Below are 21,013 nucleotides of genomic sequence, written 5' to 3'. Positions count from 1 at the left end.
GGTTCGCGGGCCTCTCACTGTTGTGGCCTCTCCTGTTGCGGAGCACAGGCTCCGGACGCGCCGGCTCAGCGGCCATGGCTCACGGGCCCAGCCGCTCCGCGGCACGCGGGATCCTCCCAGACCGGGGCGCGAACCCGGCTCCCCTGCATCGGCAGGCGGACTCTTAACCACTGCGCCACCAGGGAAGCCCTAAGATGTATACTTTTAAAAAGAGGTACAATAAGAAAACAGGCAATGACAACAATTTCAATAGATGGCAACCTTTTGGCCATTGTTTTCGTCAAGCCATTTACACAATATTGTGTGTTCCTTACCTACTGTGCTTGTATTATTTTTACCTTTTACATTTTTAGAATAGTAAGTGTGCTCTTGAATGGAATGCAGTTTCAACCGAATGGTCTGAGTCAGGTTTGTGCCACGGTGTCATGGTTTGGTGTACTGTTACCTCCCCATCACTCAGGGACAGGAGCAGATGCGTCACACCTGCCCAGCTCTCCTCCTCTCGAAACTCAGCCCCAGCCTCGAAAACTGAAAAGCCCTAGGGGTCAGCCCAACGGGACATGACTTTCCTAGCAAGACGGCACATGCTGGCTGTTTGAATAGTGATCAGGCAACAGGAAACTCGCCATTAATGTCTGTTACGATAAGAGAGAGAAAGATTTACCAAGACTTCCTGGACCCTGGGTGTGCACCGATTCCCCAGTTGGGGGTTAATGGCCCCCAAGCACTTCCTTCCCAGATGAAAGCCCCTGAAGACCAAGGGGTCTTCACCTTGTAAGACCCGAATGGCCTTGGGGACTGAGGAAATGGACTCTCGCCCAAGATCCCGGACCCTTATAGCGCCATCACTGACAGGGGTGGGTGGAGGGCTAAAGAGAACAGCCAGGCAGCCCGAGGAAAACCCAGGCTGTCTGGACTTTATGTGTCAAGGGTTCAGAGAATGGACTTCACAGGCATAAATCAGTATAAACCACAAGCTGAACCTGTCTCCGATCAGGACGAGCCCTGAGAACCATTTGAGTAGAAGCGTGTGCGTGTAACTCTGTGGTAGAGAGATGACGAGTCTGGGTCCCTGGCACTTATCTCAAACATCCTTCCTAAGATCTGGCATTTGCAGCACTACCTGCCTCTTCTGCTTGTCTCCTCTGCATCATCCTAACTGTCTCTAGAGGCCCAGTCCACGCTGGCCTCTCTTTTCCAGCCCCTTAGCTCTTATTACTGCCCCCGCCCGACGGCCCCCTCAAGTGGAGTTGGGGCTCCTCCAGGGAGACCTCCATCCCTCCCAGCGCTCGGCGTGGTGTCTGGAACACTGTGGGCGTCACCACAGGGCCTCATGTTCAGTAGGAGCTGAGACCTGTACGGTGCATGCAGCTGGCACGCTACCTCACATCTTTTGCCTGGGAGAAGCCAAGTGTGGACTCTGCACACAGTAGGTGCCTAATACTACACATCAGTTGCTCAATAAATGCCTGGTGGTGCAGCGCGGAGGGCGGTAACATGGCTCCAGCCTGTCGTGGCTTCTGACTGTCAGTGGTCTAGAACCTAGTGGTCATCCCTGCTGGCGTCTGCTTGGGCCGCCACTCCTGAGAGAAGATAGGGCTTGGGACCAGGGCAGCTGGCTTCCTGCTGTGGGTCGGCACCATTCCCTGAAACCTCTGGAAAGGAAATGCTCCCTCCCTTTGCTCCCATTTGAAGAGCCCCCTCATTGCAGTCCGCATCTGGACTCCTCTGGCCCTGCCTGTCAGACAGTTAGGGCCGGAGTGGGATTTCTGACCTGGAAGTTGCTCAGCGGAGATGTGGGGCTGAAAGCCCACGTGCCACTCCCAGCTCAGTGAGGAGAGGGCCCAGGGAGCCTCGCTCTGCCTGTGCCCTGTTGAGCAGTGGGGTCCGGAGAGGGACATACACAGGCTGGGGCTCACGGGCCACTTACTGCTCCAAGCATGACACGATCTCTGGGTGGTCTAGCCGCTTTCCTGCATCTTTCCGCTTGCCTGGTTCATTCATTGTCAAATGATCTGTTAACAAAACTGTTAAGCCCTGGCCAACCCTCCAATTAATGATTAACAAACCCCTGGAGGACAGAGCCCTGTGAAGGGAAGGAGGGCCTTCCAAGGCAGGCTGGGGGCAGGTACCATCCACGTGAGGAGGAAAGATGTCCATCGTGTAGATGGACTTTCAAATTCCATAGGCTCCGAGACACCTATTTCCTGGGGGAGAGTGTGTGTGTTGGCTTGGGGGCTGGAAAGGGGAAAGTTAGGACGATGGTGGGACTGGGGGTTTGGTTCCAGATCTGTGTTGAGTGTTATGTCAGCCAGATCTGGGAGATTATTTTGAACAATGTTGCTTTAAAAATAACAGAGATCCTGAGCCAAAGGGGCTTCATACCGTATTTCCCCCCCGCCCAAAACCCCGGGATCCAGGATTCTTTAGAATTTACAGTAATGGTAGTAATAACAACAGCTAACATTATTGTGAGCACACTATGTGCCAGGCACTGTGTTAAGACTTTACATACATTATTAAATCCTTAAAGCACATCTAAGAAGATGGCACTATTATTATCTCTATGTTACAGATAACTTAGAGGCTTAGCGATACCAGGTTTCTAGCCAAGTTCATTGGGTTAGTGGGTAGTGGAGTTTTGATTCTACCCAAGCAGTCTGGGGCAGAACCTGGGCTCCTGGCCACTTTCCATGCTTCCAACCACATGCTCCTAACCCCCTCTTCACCTGCAGCCTTGGTTGGCTGGTCTGCATGAGTGACATAATTCCATTTGTCCCATCTATTGATATGGCCATGGAGGAGGACCCCTGCAATATCCTTGACACCCCAATATCAAGCTGAATGTCAAAGGATGCTGAGAGCCCCTGTGGGTAGTTAGGAGGAGTCCTCCCAAGACAAATAGCTCCTGGAATTAGGAGGAAGTTCCCAGCAATGGGCTGGTTCCTTCTGGTTGTGATTGTGATGGTGGAGGATTGTAAAACGTCGTGATGAGAGAAGGCAATTTCTTTTGTACAAAGTGGACCTCCGGGTACTGGGTACTTCGAACGTCATGATGTTAACGCAATCTCCTAAGACTCTGGAAGGCAAACTGGTTTTTGGCTTTTTCACATTACCCTGGGCCCCTAAAGGGCCATGGACACTGAAAGATGGTTCTGGTACCAGGAATGAAAATAATCATAGCAAATACTTTTATAGTAATTACAAAGTACTAGGCATTCTTCTAAGGGCTTTATGTCAAAAGACTCGCTTAATCCTCACAACAGTAAGAAGCAGATTCTATTGTTATCCCCTTGATATAGATGAGGAAACTGAAGCAGAGTTTCAGATACCATATGCTCAGAGGTAAGTGTTTTGGTGGAGGTGCTTGGCTACAGGAGGAACTTTGAAATAGATGGACTTCTGTTCCCAGAAGCGTGGGAAAGGTATGGGGGCGGTGACCATGAAGCTGCAGAATGAAGTCTCACACGGACTTTTCTATATGCCCGGACCCTCAAGTACTAACCTGCTTTCACCACACAAAGGGAGGAGGTGGCTGGAGAGAAGTCACGGAACCTCGCTGGATAATTCCCAGCCCAGTGCTCTGTGCCTTCATTCCCAAACTCTTCTTGAGCATCCTTCAGTGCCAGGCACTGGCTTGGATACTGGGGGTGGAATGGGATGGAGTCTGCGCCTGCCCGCAACCCAGGGGCTTGCAGTCTAGTTGGGAGAATGGCCCAGGCAAACTGTATTGCAGGCGCTCAGGCAAGGCGCAGAGCACAGCTGGACAGGAGAGAACCCAGGCCGTGGAGTGGCTACAGGGCAGCCTGCAAGCAGAAGGGTAAGAGCTGAAGTGGGGTGGCAGGCAGGAGCCGGATCCTGAAGCACCATGTCAAGGGCTGGGTTCTGTCCTGAGAGCAGTGGGGCTGTTGGAGTCATTCACCAGGGAGTGACAGGACCAAACCTGTGTTTTGGAAAGATCGCTCTGGCTGCAGCATGGACTCTGGATGGGAGGGGTTGTACTGTGGGTCTGGTGATGCAGGCCTGGAGTGATGGCAGCCTGGAAGGAGGCTTGGGGTGGGGATGGAGAGGAGAGGACAATCCAGAGGAGGCAGAAGCAAAGGCGTTTCCAGACTCGCTGCATACGGTCATGAGGACAACCACAGGCTTTGACTCTGGACTCCTGCCTGGATTCGTGGTGTCATTTCTGAGACAGAGACACAGGGAGAGCAGCTCCGTGGCAAGATGATTTCAGTTTGGACATTTTGCGTCTCTGGGCTAACCATGTGTGGGCAAACAGCGTTATCATGCAGCCCCAGCTTCTTCCAGAATGCTTATGGAGGGAGCAGTGTGCCCTGGCATGTCAGAGGCTGGCGCAGGGAGAGGTGAGACCTGTGCTGGGTGCCAGGGCTGGGGGGAGCAGTCCTGAATCCCCCAGCCAGGAAGGTGACTCGTCCTCCCCCCCTTTAGGGAGGGGGACATGACATTCCCGTCAAGCAGCTTGACCAGGGGCTGCCAGCCCTGTGAACAAACTTGGGCTTCTTCCATCTCCTCTGCACTGGGGAGAGGCCCCTGCTTTCTGCCCCTTCACCAGCTTCCCTCTCTGCTGAACTCCCCGGACCTGGGGCTTGTGTTGGCAGGAATAACTGTTTTGATGTCAAGTGGGTATAGTGCCATGTACGGTCAAGCCCACGATCTCATTCAATCCTCCTCTATGCCCGATGATGGTGGTACCGTCATCACATTTTCAAGATGATGAAAGGAAGGCTCAGAGAGGTCAGAAAACTTGCCCCAGTCACACAGCTGTTCACTCTGTCTCAAAGTATCTTTACCAGATCCTGTCTTTGCCACTTGTGGAGGCCAGGGCAGCTGCTGTCCAAGCAGAAGGTGGCATGAGGACAGACAGAGTTCCGCAGGGTGGAGCTCCAGGAGCAAGGGTGGGATGGGAGGAAATGCAAAACCCACAGGGAGGGGCTACACACACCCCACCGCACGACTCCCCAGCCCTGAGAATCCTCGTGGTCCCTCCCGCTGGGCCTGTGAAATCTAAAGTCAAAAGAGACAAGCCTCTTCACTTCTGGTCAACTTGGACTTTGCTTTTCGGTCCAGAAGCAAGAGGGAGCAGGTGCATCCTGGCTTCTCTCTCCCTGATATGCAGGTGAAAATATAATAGCCTTTCTGCAGCTCACCACTAGGCCTAGTGTCTGGGGCTTTAGAGGGTCTCTGGCCACCCTCCTGGCCACCAAAAATCCTTTGTGGAAGAAGGTAGGGGCTAGAAAGAATGACATCAACAGCCTGCACCTCTGCTGTGACACACACAGCTGGGCTCATGTGGTACCAGTGCAGTGACACTGGACTTCGACGGCTCACGAGGTCTGACGCTGGCCACCAGCTCCGCCCGTGGATTAGCTCAGGGGTTCCAACGCAACAAGACCAACGGCTCAGGTATTTCATAACAGGATTCAAGTGGAACTAAATCTCTGTTCCCCTCTTATCACTTTGTACACATAAAATCTATTTTAATCAGCTTTCAATATATAATCTAAAAAAAAAAAAAGAAAAGAAATCCTACAGATTCCTCCCACCCCCAAACTGTTCTTGGAGAAAGAAAAGTTTATCTTGTTTCTTAAGAAAAATCTATATGTGCTCATTGCATTGAAATAACACTCATTACAGTGAGCTGCATGCAAGCCGGCTTCTCTAGTCAAAGATGAGAGACAATTGCTTGACCTATTGCAAATCAAAAAGCATTTCCACACCACCTTTATTTTTCAACTGGTTAAGTTTTAAATGAAAGCCCCAGCGCCCTTTCTTGGTAAGGCAGACTAACAGAGCCCCATCCGAAATTTCAGCTCCGTCGATGGGAAGATAATTACAAGAAACAAAATGTGAAGTTTAAAATCAGGGCACTAATGAAGTCTAAAAATACCAGTGGCCCATCCTTCTGGCTGGCAAGACCTTTTCTTTATGGAGGGGATCTTTTTGTAATTACTCAGCCCGGCGAGAGGCCAGGTTGTCATGTCAAACAATAGTAGGAAAAATCACGGGACTTTAATGAGCTATATCTCAAGGAGTTCTATGGTGGATCTTATTATAATGCTGGGCAAGCTTTCAAACAGAGAACAGGAGAAAAGGAAAGTTCTTTTTTTTTTTCTTTAAGTAGAGTTCTGACTAGTGTTGATACTCTCACTCAGGGCCTCCTGGTTCCCACTCGGAGCTGTGGCTGCCTGTCATTTAGGAGTGTGAAATCAATTGGGCTTCGGAGATGTAAAATCCCTAGGGGCAAAATTAAAAGTGACCCAAATCCAAACCCACGTGGTCTTGTCAGGAAGATGAGTCTCACATAGCAAGTTTCAAAGATTTGGTTTCAAAATTCAGGTTTCTTATTTAAAAAAATATGCAGTTGTTTGACATTAGATCTGACAGACAAATTATAGCTTTAGCAATAAAGGCTTTTAAGATTAGAAATGAAAGGAGAAATTACCTAAAAAAAAAAAAGAAAAAGAAAAAACCCACCCAGGCTTGAGTTGGGAGGCATTTGTGTGTGCATGCTTCATTGTCTTTCTTCACCACAAATGTAAGGGGATAAATCAGCTGATGAGGGCCATAAGTAGAGAAGCAAGTTCAACGTAATTTCTGGGGAAACAACCAGCTCACCGGAAACCTATGAAAATCAGCATGATGGATGGGTCACTGGGTCACCGGCTGGAGCTGGGGGAATCTAGCTAGGTCACCGGAAGGCGGGGCTGTGAACACTTTCTAGGCCCACGCCATCCCTGGCCCTCACCTGGTGCTGAATATACACCATAGGGGCTGGAAGAGCACACCCCACCAGGGGCCCCCTCTTTACTCCCATCCTGTGTGTGGGTTCAGGCCCATGATAGAGGATGGTTCACGCCGTCTGATGAAGTTACAGGCGTGGCTCTGTAAGGGCCTGCAGGCCCGGCGCCAACAGGGGCGCAGCAGGGACCTGCCTCTACCACCTGTATCTTCTTGATCTTAGGGACTCAGATGCTTAACAGCGATCAGAGGCGCCGAAGCCTGGTAGCTTCCAGGAGGTGGATCCCAGCTCCGTGCTAAGCCCTAAACCAGGGAGCAGCCCCGGCTGGGCCAGTTACCTTTGTACACAGAACAACTCCTTTTCCTAGGTGCATGCCTGACATTGGAAGTAAGCAAGACCTTTGCTCTGTCCTAGGAGGCCCCCTGGAATGCGGCAGTGGGAGGGGGTTGGGAGAGGGAAGCCCACCCAGTGCCTCAGGCTTTGGCACAGCCTTAGGAGCAGCCGGGACACCTAGTGCCCAGTGTGTCAGAGTTGGCGGCATATAAACTGGGAGTGAGTTTTTGTTTAAAGGGGGAGGGAGCTTAACCAAAACAATTCAAACAAACAAACAAAAATCAATTTAGTCCATTTTTTTTTTAAAAAAAGATCTTAAAGCAAGAGTTTACCAAAATGTAGATGTAATTTTCTATAGTTTTGTCATTTAAAACTAGTGTTGATTTCCAAAACAAAGGCAGTCAGGGGCACAATCAAGTTGGGAATTAAACCCAGCAGAGATCTAGACATGGCTTTGGTGGTGTTGGGACGCTTGACAAGGCCTGGAAGTTGCTCGAAGGGATAAAGATAGAGAGCAGGCTGGACGAGCATGGCTGGTTGGAGCCCTTGCTCTGCTAAGACTGCTTTGCAGGTCTCCCCACCCCCCAACTCTGCCATCTCAAGTGGTTGTAAGTAGGGAGGCTGAGAAGTCACGCCTGAGATCCACACCTCTTAGACCATCTACTCCCCTTTCAAAGGAGGCCTGGATGGCCAGCAGGGCAGACCACCTGTTAAGTATCCTCTTTGCCCGCACCCAGATCCAGGGCTCGCAGGCCTCCCTCTCCATTCAGCGGGAGGAGCGGCCCGGCTGACTGGACCTGGAGGGGATAGACCAGCCTGGGGCAGACAAGCCCCGCCAGCCTCAGCTGCGGCCCCCAGTCCTCCCACTGCCTTCCTCTTTCCAGCTGGCCAGGTCCCTTAGACTGTCCTCAGGAGTGAGGCTGGTTTGCTAACGCCCTTTGCACTGACCCTCCGGCCAGCGCCCAACCTAAAACCACGTGCTGGTGTCCGCCTTCCCCTGGCTCTGTTCTTGAGGATCTGCCTTGGAGCTCCCCTGAATGAAAACTGCCCTGGGCTCGGGGAAGGGCTGGAGGTGGTCTTTCTTGGGACCTCACAGGGCCAACATTCAACTGGCTCAGGATGGTCTGGGCGTGGCTCCTGGGCCTCACCTCATGCCCCTGAGCTGCTCTCGCCCAACGCCACGGCAGTAGATGTTTTCCGGAGCGGGGACGGGGGACACAGACAGTTCATGTTCTGACTGTTCTCATGAGTGGCAATGGAGAAGGCCCCCAAAGGGACGGTTCTAAGGGAGCCCTAAGAGGAGCAGGGGGTGCCTGCTCATTCTACACGTGGCCTGGCCTTGGGTCAGAGGGGAGAATGGCCCAGGGCTCGGGCTGAAGGCGGAAGGCCCTGGACTTTGCAGGCTCTCCCCTCGGCTCCTCTTCCTGCGTGCTCACGTTTCCCCGCCCTCCTTGTCCTGCCCTCCACCTTCCCCTCTGCCTCCTTGGTCTGAGGCCAGGCTGCCTCTGGCAGGCAGCCCCACTGTAGCCTGGATGAAACCAGTGGGAGACTGCTGGAGAGCACGGAAGCCAGGAGCCAGACTCCTGTCCGCGCGGTGGTAGCGACCGTACAGGGAAGCACAGATGCGGGCACGCAGGGGCGTGCAGGCAGCAGGACTTACCTTTGGGGTGCCCGGGGTCGGTGAACTCATACTTCCCCACGCCAATGGTCCGTAGCATCTGCAGCCCGTGGGCCGAGTCTGACGTGGGGGGCCCATTGGTGGTAGGGGCACCGCTGGGGAGGGTGGCAGACGGCTGGGCTGGCGGCGGTGGAGGCAGCAGGGGCCCTGCCATGTGGCCATTGCCCACGGTGGTGGGTCCTGGGCGGGCCACCTGCCCGACGCCGGGCAGCGTGGAAACAGCCAGGGGCTGCGGGCTGGCGTACAGGGCCTGGGCGGGCATGTTGACCACCACGCTGCTCAGTGGCTGAGAGGGCGGCTGTGGGAGTGAGTAGTGGCCTGGCACCAGCGGGGGCTGGGGCCCCACGTGGGGAGGCAGTGAAGGGGTTACGCCAATGACCGGCGCCGGGACGTTCACAGCCGGGCTGAAGGTGGGAGGCTGGGCCACTCCGTAGGAGTGTGCGATCAGGGCGGACTGGCTCCCGGAGGCCACTGTGGTCACCCACGGCCCTGTGCCTGCAAGGGAGATGGAAGAAATGTCACCCGCCAGTTACATTTTCACTCAGCAAACACCGACTGCCCCCGGCCTGGGCCGAGTGCCGGCGTCACGGAGGTGGACAAGAGGCCTGTGTCGGGGAGCTCACGGACTAAGAATCCGTGGTTACAGTGGCACAAAATAAGTGCTTTAGGAGTAGATAAACATGGCTGTGGGGTCTCAGAGCGGGGAGCATAACCTGCCAGGGAGAGGCTGAGAAGCAGCAAAGTAGAGAGGAGAAAGTGGAGACCGTCCAAGAGACCTGGATTCACATCTTGGCTCTGCCACTTACTACCTAAGAGCCCTAGGCAGGTCGCTTATCATCTTTGAGACTCATTCTTTCTATCTGTCAAATGGAACTAGCAACACCCACCTCATAGGTCTCCCGGGAAGAACTGAATGATGAAGATGTATTTGACAAAAACTCCCCAAATTAGCAGAATGTCTGGCATGTGTTACATGTTCCATAGATGTGGGTGTTTTTCCTTCCTTTCTGGAGAATCGCTGTCTGAGAAAGGTGGGGAGAAATCTGGATTGTGAAGACAGTAGGTGTTTGCTGGGCAAAAGGAGAGGGCCAGAGGCTGGAGCCCTGCAAAGGTTCTGCGATGCAGGAAGGGAGAGCCAGGGGTGGGGGCAGTGGGGGGAGGCTGGCAGGAGCTGCTCTCCACGGCCTTGCTGGGGGGCCAGGGTTTGTCCTAAGCAACCTCTGCATGGCCAGCCCTGGGGGAAACAAGAGAAGTCCATTTTGGCTGAACAAAGGGGTCAGTCACAGCTCCTGAGACCCCAGTTTAAGATGCAAAGCCAGCTGTGCCCAGGTCAGGCAGAGCAGGGCCCTCTGAGCTCAGCTGACATGGAGGTGACCCAAGTGGGCCTGTGAGTGAAGCTGGAAGATGCTGTGACCGGGAAGGTCAATCTGGGTCACCTCTGATGAATAAGTCTGGGTCTAGGAACTCTGTCTTCTGAAGGCCACCTTGGTTGTCATGATGCCCGGAGTGGCGGCAGAGTCTGAGGAAGGAGAGTGGGAACCAAGGGGTACTCAGGGCCACCAGCTCCAGAGGCTAGAAGGTGGGGCTTGGAGCTCTCTCACAGAAGTACAATTTCGAGGCAGGGCAGGAGCCAAGATGGTGGGGTGACTCCCTAACCACCAGTGGGTACTGTCTCTGAGGAGTTGTCTAAAGGGGAAGCCACTTGGCATGGTGGTGGAGAGCCAGGCTTGGCTTCAGACCGACGGCATTTTAGTCCCGGGTCTGCCCTCACTAGCTGAGTGACCTTAGGGCAAAGCCTTCCCCGAGTAGCTTCCTCATCTGCAGTGGGACAATAATGCCAACTTCGTAGTGTTGCTGTGAGCAGTGAGATGACACACAGAACAAGGCACATAATTAATGTGCAACAAACAGTTTTGATTTCGATTATGAGAGAGGCTGGAGAAATCTAGAAGCCTACAAATGTCAGTGAAGAAGTGCCAGCAAAATTATAGAACTGGCTGCTAAGGGGGATTGTCCCCAAGCCTGAAGAATAAGAGGTGGCATCTGTGTGAGTTAGCCTGGTGTCTTAAGGACAAGGCATGCCATCTGAAGCTCAGTCCTCTGCAGGATTGGCCAGGGAGCCTGGAAAAATGCATTAGAACTTCAGAGTACAGCTGGCGAGCTCTCAGATAACTCTGAGGTGAACATACAGAGAGGTAGGGCCACAGAGGTGATTGATTCGTGAGCCAGGGAATGGCCCAGAGGATGCTGGAGACATAAAGGGAGGTCTCTAGTGATATGCTCACCATTTTTTACCAATGATTTGGATGACAATATGGAAGACATGTAACCAAGTCTTCAGGAGACATCATATTGGGAAGGTTGGGTAAAGGTCAGTAATAAAAGCAGGCATCTAAAAGATGCTAAGAGTCATACAGGAAGATATTGACAAAGTCTTGCACTTGGGGCCCCACACCCAGCTGCTTAAGCCAGATTGTGAGGAGATGGACAGGGGTCAGAGTAGCCACCTTGACAGTCTTGGGGTCTTACTGTTGAGACAGCATGCGATGTGGCTACCAGCAGAGCAGAAGTGATGTGAGGCTGCAATGATCAAGGTAGAGGGGCTGAATGAAGGAGGTGCTACAGACCACTCGTGGGTTCTTTGTTTTGAGTTCTGGGCACTGAAGGATGCAGAAAGAGGAAGAATTCCCAAGAAGGTAAAGGGACTGGAAGCCATGGGCTTGAGGGTATGGCTGAAGTCTTCAGGTGTTCGTCCTGCAGAAGACTTAGAGAGGAGATGAGCAGGGGTCTTCAGATATCTGTAGGGCTGTGGTGTGGGTGGCCAAGCCCATGTATTCTATGTAACCCAGGGGAGGTCTGGGATCCAAGGGAGATAGCAGGGAATGTTTTTGTTGTGGTCAGAGCCGTGTAAGAAGGCCCCTGGTGCTGCAGAAGGTGATGAACCCCCAGTCCCCGGGGCGGGGGAGCTTCTCAGTTCTCATGTAACTGTTGGCAAGGCAAGACCTCACTGGAACGGGTGATTTTGGAAATTTATGAATCAGAGTACTGAGGTTTAGGAATGACTATTCAAAATAACTTGAAGCAGATTCAGAGTCACTCCTATAATGTCACTCTCACTCTCTTGTCCTTCCCAATATTTTCTTGAGAAAGGGGTAGAGACACAGCCACTGCCCAGGGAATCACACACAGTCACGCCCCACTGCCCCACCCCCGGCCCCCTGCCCCCAGTGCAGCCTGGGTTCTGGGCTGCTGCAGGCCGTGTGTCAGGACCTGCTGAGGAGCTGGGGCACCCGGGAGGTCTCAGACCCTCTCCCCCTCCCCTCCAGCTCCCAGTGTAGGTGGCTCTGTCTGCCCTGCAGTACACACCTGGATTGTCGCTCTCCCTCATCTGTTTGGAGGGCGGCTCATCAGTGTCCCAAGGCGTGGACTGATTGATGGGCGTCTGCCCCCACCGGATGCTGGTCGTGAGTCCCTGGGACTGACTGTCTGCTTTGGAGATGCCGGGGGCCTGGGGAGAAGCAGAGCAGGAGGGTGAGCACAACCTGGCAACGGTCCTGCCCTGGCGCCCATCCCCCGCAGTACTCCTGCTGCCTGAGCCACGGGGCCAGAGGCAGAGACCTGGCCCTGCACCCAGTACCACGGGAGAATCGCAGGGCGTTTTGGTGCAGTAGCAGCAGCCGTGGCCTCGGCTAGAATCCCGCCTCCAGGGACACCCAACCTAACCCAGTGCCTCCTCCACCACCCACTCTACCTGAGCCATCAAAACGGAATGAGCGCTCTGTGCTAGGAGAAATGACATCCCCCCAGTCCTTGGGTCATTAATAAGCTGCAACAATATGCATGGGCATGTGTTGAGCACCAACTGTATACTCAGCCCAGGCCCAGTACCACCATGTGCTCAGCCCTTTGACATGTGAGAGGACGGCTCTCCTAAGCATTACCGTCGGGCCCTGCTTCCACACCAGCCTCTGAGGCCCCAGACTTCCCACTCCACAGAGGAGGCGTGGGAGGGGGTGGACTGGGGCCCCTGGGAGGACAGCACAGGTCCTGCTGCCAGGGCTGGAAGGCAGGGAGCATCTTCACTGGGACCTTCGGCTCCTCCCTGCAGGAAGCAGGCAGGCTCTCTGCTCCAGGATCTCACTTGCTAATTTAGATATTCAATGAGAAAACAAACCTCAGGGCGAAAACAAACATTAGGACAGCACTGGTCTCCCTGAGCTACCACCTTACCATGGAATATCATATAGGCAATAAAAATCACGTTTACCGGGCTACCCTGGTGGCACAGTGGTTAAGAATCTGTCTGCCAATGCAGGGGACACGGGTTCGAGCCCTGGTCTGGGAAAATCCCACATGCTGCAGAGCAACTGAGCCCGTGAGCCACAACTACTGAGCCTGTGTGCCTAGAGCCCGTGCTCCGCGACAAGGGAAGCCACCGCAATGAGAAGCCCGCACACCGCAAAGAAGAGTAACCCCCGCTCGCCGCCAACTAGAGAAAAACCCGTGCGCAGCAACGAAGACCCAATGCAGCCATAAGTAAAATAAATAAATTAAAAAAAAAAAAGCCTTTGGAGATTAAGACTTGTTTAAAGAAAAAATCATGTTTACTAAGAATTCCTAATGAGGTGGCAAAATGCTTACACTATAATGTTAAATGAGAAAAGCAGGACATAAAATGACACGCATATAAACTTATCATGTAAAATAATATGTGCAGAAAGGAAAAATACCAAAATATTAGCAGGACTGTCATTCTTGGGTGAAGGGATTAAGGGAAACTTTTATTCTTTTTGTCTATACTTCTCTGTAGTTGCCAAATTTTCTACTGTGGCCATTACCATTATTTATAGCATTATAATATTTATAATAAGCAAGAAAAAAAATCCCCAAAACACATTGGAGGGCCTGGTACTGGGATAACTGGGATGTGAGGGGGTGAGAGTCTCAAGAGAGATGGTTCCAGGAGCAGTGACCACAGCTTGCAGGAGTGTAGCCAGAGCCCAGCCAGGTTTGGGGACAGTCACAAAAGGGCAAAGGAGCCTCCAGGGTCATCTGCAGGCCTCTCTCAGGTGAGGCCCCAGTGCTCTTGCCTCCTGTTGGAAGCTAAGTCAGTGACCCAGCTGGTGGGGGCAGCGTCCCTTTCTGGGCATCTCTGAGCAGCGGGACCCTCCTTACCAGGCTGGCTGGAGAGTACCGGCGGGCAGGAGGGGTATGGACTTACTGGGGCTTTGATGCCTTACGCAGGCGACAAACAGTGCCTGCATCAGGGCCTGCTGGGAGAAGCGGGAGAGCATCCTATTAGGACCATAAGCTGCGCTGAGCTAATTGCATTAGGCTGTACTTTATCTCTGGCCTGCATTTCAGATGCTTTGCTTCTGTGAACAGCACAGGAAACAAAGGAAAAGAGTGAATCTCCTGAGGAAAGAACAATTCTGTGGACAAGCTTCCTTATCAGAGGCCTCTGCCCCACTTCTGTCTGTGGGACAGATGAGACAGGGTAGGCGGGGAGGTTGGGGATTTAGCCATACTCACCAACAGTCTTAGGGAACTTATGAAACAAAAGCGTGGCTTGTACAGCGTTCTCTAAATAGACAGCTTTCCAGGGTGCCCTGCCTGCAGCCCCCTCTGTATTCCCAGGCTCTTGGGGAGCTGGTGGGTCAGAGGTGCAGAGGTTGCTTTTCCCACAATAAGAGGTATCCCGGGGGAAGAAGCCAGTGTCATGTCCCATTCGGGGCCCTGTTTGGGGGTGGTTTGAATGGGGAGACCCCGGCCTCCTTGCCCCTTCTGCCACTAGGGGGTGCTGCAGCCCCCTCTCTGCAGCCTGGAATTCCCAGAGGCCTCCCAGGCCAGAGGCAGGTTTGGTTTTCCGGGTCCTCCTGCAGTTGCCCTTTGTCCTGGCTGAATCAGCACCCAGGCCTGGTAACCTGACAGGGTGGGGCAGGGCTCCATGAACTTAGATGCCCTGGGCCTGGTCCTTAGAGCAACCGCTGCCGCCAGAAGGGGTGGTCGGGGTCTCCTGCTTGAGAGCAGGTAATCAGACTCTAAAACTTCAGGCGTTCCGGGTTTTGCCCTAAAATTGGGGGAGTTTCTGAACTTGAAAAACTGCACACTTTTCCTCAGGCCCTTGATTCTAAAACACTCCTGCCAGCTCGCTCACTTGCGCCTTTGCTGGTCAGGGGGTTTGCTCTTCAGTAAACTGGGCCCCTGCTCTGTGGCCGGCCCTGCCCAAACTGGGCCCCCTGGGCTGGGGACGGGTAGTCACTGAGACTCAGCCCTGCCCTCGAGGGGCTGCTCCCAGCTATGAGTCACACTCCAGAAGGAAGCTGGGGGTGCAGGGGGTACTGGGGCGGGCCCAGGGCTCTGGGGTGATTGAGCTGTGGCTACAACAGGCCTGCTGTCTGCCTGTGTCTTTCATGAGTATGACAAGCGAGTTCTTATGTACAAGAAAGAGGTTCTGCTGTGAGAAGGAAAGCAGCCAATTTTTTTTTTTTCTTTAGGAAAGATAAATAAGGACACTCATTCTATTTGGCACTAGCAACTTCTGAAGCTATGAGCAACTTGCGGTTCAGGACTTTTAATTCATTTTATTGAAAAAAAGAAATGAACATTCCTTCCTTCACTCCCTCCAGAAAAAACACGGACACGGGTTGTCCGCTTCGCCGAGGCGCCTGGACGCCCAGGTGGTGAGGAATGTTGCAGCTGGTGATGTGAGTCAGCTCGGCCTGACCAGAGCCCTGTCCTCCTGCAAACGGGTTCCAGGCCCAAGGTAAACTCGAGGTTCCCAGGTTCTGGAGGCTTCTAGGCGACCGTGTGTGGGTTTGCGCCTCCAGCTTTGAACTTGGCTCAGAGTCCCCAGAGGTCCACAATCCCACCAAAGGCTCTCCAGGCCACCCCCCCAGCCCAAATGCCAGGCCTCCCCGAGTTTCAGGGGGCTGCCAACTCAAGAAGGTACAGACACCAGCCAGGAGAACAGCCTGGGCCGGCGGGGAGGAGCGCAGGGCTGAGGGAGCCTCCCCTCGGCCCCTCCCACCGATCACGGAGGACATCACCGAGGCCACGAAGGCATCTGGCCTTTCCCCAGTGTTCCTGGCCTTGCTTCTGCTGCAGTGACACGATGGCACCCGGCACAGAGAGGCAGCCGAAGAGAGCCCTCTTCCTGCCCGGCGCCTCCGAGTGGCCCTATCTGCCCATCACTGGCCCAAGCAGGCTTCTCTCTGCTTCCCTTTAATGAGATGCTAATGGGATGCATCATTAACGCAGCAGCTTTTAAACCCCAAGCTCTTGTAAGTTTTCAAAGGTCACATTTTTATGGCGGCTGACAGCATCCTGCTTCTTTCAACGGCTGAAGAACACTACGGACCCCGATCCTTTATGGATGAAGCTCTCTGTGAGGGGTGCCACGGGCTGAGGCGCCTGCTGCTCGGGGGGCTGGGAAGCTCCACCTGCGACAAGCCCCGCCGAGGCCCCTGGGCTGTGCTCTGTCGGCGTGGGGCGAGCCAGTTACATGTCGCCTACAGAGCGGTCCTGGGGACCCTGCTCCACTTAGGCGCTGGCGTGCGGGGCCGCAGGTGGTACACGGTGCGAAGATGCCTGCGCGCCCGTGAAGCTGTGACAGCCCGGAAGGGCTGCTTTTGCTAATCTGTCCATCCAAAGGGAGCCCTTTTTTCTACTTTGCACAAGGGTGCCATATAGGCCAGCAGCACCCCAGGTGGTCAGGGAAATTTGAAAGATGATGGGATGGGACTCCCCGGGGCCTTGCCACGCCTCGCTTGTTCTCACCCCTTGCCCTGCACACGTGAGGATCACAGCCTCGGAACACTGCCTTTCAGGGCCGGTACTGACCTGTACCGGTGGGTGGGCTCCATGATGGCAGGGACCCGCACGGTGCCTGGCCCAGCTCCTGCCGGCCTGGTGTAGGTGCCCAGGGAAGGCAAGGTCTCTGAGTTACAGTGTTGGCCAACAGTAGGAGTGTTCATCACTGTTGGTTCACGAGTGCGTGAATGCATGGCCTGCACTTCAGGAGAGGGAATGATGGGAGTAACAGAACAGAGATGTGGAATCGCTTAGTGCACCTGGGAAGCCTGATACAACGTGCTCCTCTCACTGGGGAGATGACGTTTCCAGACCGTGGAGGCCTCGTGTGCTGGGACCCCCAACACCATTGCCCTGAATGCTGCTGGAGGCTGCCTGGAGGCCTAATGCCCCGATCTGCTGACCCCTCGCCCAGTGCCTGAGCCTAGTCGGAGATGTGGGATGCTGAGGTTGACCCCTGCCTCGACGGGGCTGGTGGAACAACCAGAACTCAGCTTCTTCCACTGTTCACCCAAGGACGTCAGAAGAGAGTGAGTCAATGGAGCCTGGAAGTTAGGGGGAGCTGACGTTGGGCCACAAAAGCTGGGCAGCGTTCAACAAGGCAGATGATTCTGGCCAAGGTCGCCACCAAAGGACCCCACAGCAGCTGGTGCATTTGCAGCCTAGATACAGCGGACAGAGCCAGGCTCCAGGGTCCACTTCCGGGGCTCACGTGGGACCCCTCTCTGGGGAATGACAGTGCCAGTGTCCAAGTCCTTCTCCTGCCCGTGAACCTGCCTCCACAGATTGGAACCTGCAAGTCTTGACACTTGTCACTCATGTGGTGTGACAGTGTTAGCAGGTACTGCCATCTGCTGAGCATTCCTGAGTACAGCCGCCCCTACCCCTCACAGCAGTGAGCCCCTTCTCCCAAGGGAGCCCAGAGTCCCCCGGCCCTCACCTCGCTTTAATCGATCAGACAATACTCCCATGCTCACTCTGGGCCAGAAGTACAACTGGACACCAAGGCACACCCCAGCCGGGGGTGGGGGGGGGTTGGGAAATGGCCTGTGATGAAAAGAGAAGCAGCAGGGCGGCCAGTAGTGGGAAGCCTGGAGCTGACTACACTCTGAGCTTCACCTGCAGCCTCATTTTTATCTCACCTCTTCCCGCGATTCCCACCTACTTTGGGAAAGACGAGCTTTGGTGAGATATTCCCACAGCCCCTGGCTCTGGATTCTGAGAGCCCCTTCTGCCGAGGGACTGCTGATGTGGCCTGAGCCCTGCAGTGGACCTTTGGCAATTCTTTTCCTGACTGCCTGGCACCTTTTTTTTTTTTTTTTTTTTTTTTGTGGTACGTGGGCCTCTTACTGTTGTGGCCTCTCCCGCTGCGGAGCACGGGCTCCGGACGCGCAGGCTCAGCGGCCATGGCTCACGGGCCCAGCCGCTCCGCGGCATGTGGGATCTTCCCGGACCGGGGCACGAACCCGTGTCCCCTGCATCGGCAGGCGGACTCTCAACCACTGCGCCACCAGGGAAGCCCATGCCTGGCACCTTTTGAACACCCGCACCTCGCCCCCATCTTGAGGTGGAAGCCAGAACACGTGCTCTGCCAGCTTCCCTTGCGGCTGGAGCACAGGCGTGCGCCCTCCCGCTCAGACACACAGGGGTGAGGTTTGGGTCTGGGGGTCGGGCAGTATGGGGAAGCCGGCACAGCTCCGAGTCCATGCTCTGCAGAGGCTGGTGGCAGAGGCACACGGACTTGGGAGCATCAGGATGATGCAGGTTCTGGTGTCCTGGGCCCAGCATCAGTGGTGAATGCTCTCATTTCCTTTTTCTTCTTACTCTGAAGCATTCTCAGGGCTCCTCTTGCAGGTTCCCACGGGGCTCCTAGCAGACATGAATGTCCAAGGCATCTCTGACCACCAAACCCTGGGCTGCCCTGGGAATCAGCTCCTGGAGGCTGCCAGCTCCAGGACTGAGCATAACTGGGCAGCCTGCTCCCTGAAAAGAGTGGGTGTTTCACCTCCTTTTCAGCATCCCTCTTCCTGCAAGGCACCTAGGGGCTTCATGGTGCCCAGGTCCAACTGTGGGGACTGACAGAGGCCGGCTTTTGGTAAACTTATTCAGACCGGGGTGTTGGGAACCTCCCAGGGGCCCTCACACTACAAAGGTGAAAGCCCAGGAAAGCAATTCTTACTTAAAGGAACGGTGTTGTAATGGTGGAAATTCAGGCTGGGGGTAAGGGAGAGATATTTTGGTGTCTGAGTTTTTTAGATTACAGCTCCGGGGTTTATACCTAGATGTCTGGCTTTCTAGGACTTGCAGGTTATCCATGAGAGCCTGGCTTCCAGGATCTCACAGGTAGAGCATTGACCACCTCTGTGGCAGGGGCCCTCTGATTTGTGTGAGTGCACATAAGAAGATTCCGGGGGGCAGGGTGGTAAGAATTCAGGCTTCAGGGGCTTCCCTGGTGGCGCAGTGGTTAGGAATCTGCCTGCCAATGCAGGGGACGCGGGTTCGAGCCCCGGTCTGGGAAGATCCCACATGCCGCGGAGCAACTAAGCCCGTGAGCCACAACTACTGAGCCTGCGCGTCTGGAGCCTGTGCTCCACAATGGGAGAGGCCGTGACAGTGAGAGGCCCGCGCGCTGCAATGAAGAGTGGCCCCCGCTCGCCGCAACTGGAGAAAGCCCTTACACAGAAACGAAGACCCAACAGAGTCAAAAATAAATAAATAAATTTATATTAAAAAAAAAAATCTGAGTGCAGTCAACTTTGCCAATATTTTCCTTATGATTTATCCTTTTTGGTACTTTTTTAAAGAAATAATTTCCTATTCCAAAGTCATAAACTTATCATCCATATTTTCTTCTAAAAGGTTTTAAGTTTTGTTTTTGTTTTTTTTCATTTAGATGTTTCTTTTCAGAAAGGGAAAATTGTTTCTAGGGAAGGGGTCTAATTTTATTTTATTTATCCTAAAATGCATGTCCCAGAACCTTTGTCCACTGATTTTTAATGCCATATCTCTGTCACACAGATCATCTGTACAATCCTCTTGTTGAGACAGAAAGGCAAGAATTTGATGAGGCAAAGACAAGTTTCATGTCAGTCTGTCTTGGGCATCTCTGCTGTTTCACTACTCTTTGTCTAGCACTTAGATGACCACATCGTCTTACTCCTTAAAAAACCTGCATATCAGATAAGCAAGTCCCTATACCTGTTCTTCATTACTTTCAAAATGCCTTTACTATTCTCAGCCTTTTGCTTTTCTATATGAATTTTAACATCAGATTTTTAAAATCAAAGGAAGAAAAAGTTAAGAACCAGATGGAAATTCCAATTGATTTATATATTTGAAGGGCATATCCTTTTCCAGATATGAACAGGGTATATTTCAGTAATATTTTTAAATTTTTTTCCTTGAAGGTCTTAAAATAATTTTTGTTACAATTTTTTTATGGGCACATTTCTGTTGCTATTGTGAATGGGATATATAGATATACAGATACACAGAGATAGATATTTTCTAGTTAATGGTAAGAATGTCAATGATTTTTAAAAAACTGAGTTCAGTAACCTGCCTGAATTCTTATTTGTTCTATTAGTTTGTAGATTCTCTTTTTCTTGTCAGCCATCATGACATGTCTATAAATAAAGACAATTTTGTGTTTTCCTTTCCAATTCTTATATTTCATTTCCTTTTCTTATTGCATTGGCTATGACCTCTAGTACGTACCTATCAGAAACAGCATTAGAAGGCATTTGTGTCTTATTCATGACGGGAATGGGAAAACTTCTAAAGTTTCACCATTTAGTATATTGTTTTCTGCAGATTTTTGAATGCTCTTTAACATATTAAATAAATTCCCTTCTATTCCTAGTTTGCCAAGAATTTTTAAAAATTATACTTGAAAGCTGAACTGTATCAAATACATTTTTTCTTTTGTATCTATAGAGATGATCATACTATTTTTCTCTTTTAATTTAATGCAGTATGTTAATTAGTAATTTTCTGACTTTGAATCATACTTGAATTCTTGGCATAGGCCTCATTAACCATGATTAAAAAAAAATTTGCCCTGGATTTGATCTGCTAGTATTTTATTTAGAATGTTTTCATCTATATTTATGTGTGGTTGAGTCATAATATTCTTTTCCTCTACAGCTCTTCCAAGATTTTGAAACTGAGATTATATTAGCTTCATAAAATTAACTGTACAGCTTTCCTTCTTTTGTTTTCGTGTTCATTTTCATAAACTAAAGATTTTATGCTTCTTAAAAGTTTAGTAAATGTTGCCATTTATGCCTGATGTTTTTTGAGGGAAGAGACCTTTTCATTTACTGTGGTTATTATTTGATCTTATTTCTAGCATCCTGTTTCATATTTTTTGAGTTTACAATCCTTTTTCTAAGCTTCTTTTATCTTCTCAATTCTTGCCATTTAGGTTT

The 21,013-nt window shown here is 52.3% G+C and overlaps 1 protein-coding gene across 3 annotated transcripts in view; it reads right to left on the bottom strand.

Annotated features, from left to right (window-relative positions):
- The window catches only part of KLHL29 (kelch like family member 29), a 103,861-nt gene that overhangs the window by 55,379 nt on the left and 27,469 nt on the right, over positions 1-21,013 (bottom strand). For all 3 annotated transcript variants that reach the window (XM_028496657.2, XM_028496655.2, XM_028496656.2), the window contains 2 exons: positions 12,138-12,279; positions 8,754-9,266 (listed from right to left, as the gene is read on the bottom strand). In XM_028496657.2, coding sequence (XP_028352458.1) covers positions 8,754-9,266; positions 12,138-12,279 — 655 coding nt within the window. The remainder of the gene's footprint in view (positions 1-8,753; positions 9,267-12,137; positions 12,280-21,013) is intronic.

Source organism: Physeter macrocephalus, chromosome 12 (assembly GCF_002837175.3).
Source record: "Physeter macrocephalus isolate SW-GA chromosome 12, ASM283717v5, whole genome shotgun sequence".
In the NCBI taxonomy this organism is placed as follows: Eukaryota; Metazoa; Chordata; class Mammalia; order Artiodactyla; family Physeteridae; genus Physeter; species Physeter macrocephalus.
The sequence above is the reverse complement of the archived record's forward strand: the minus strand, read 5'-3'. Positions and strand labels throughout refer to the sequence as shown.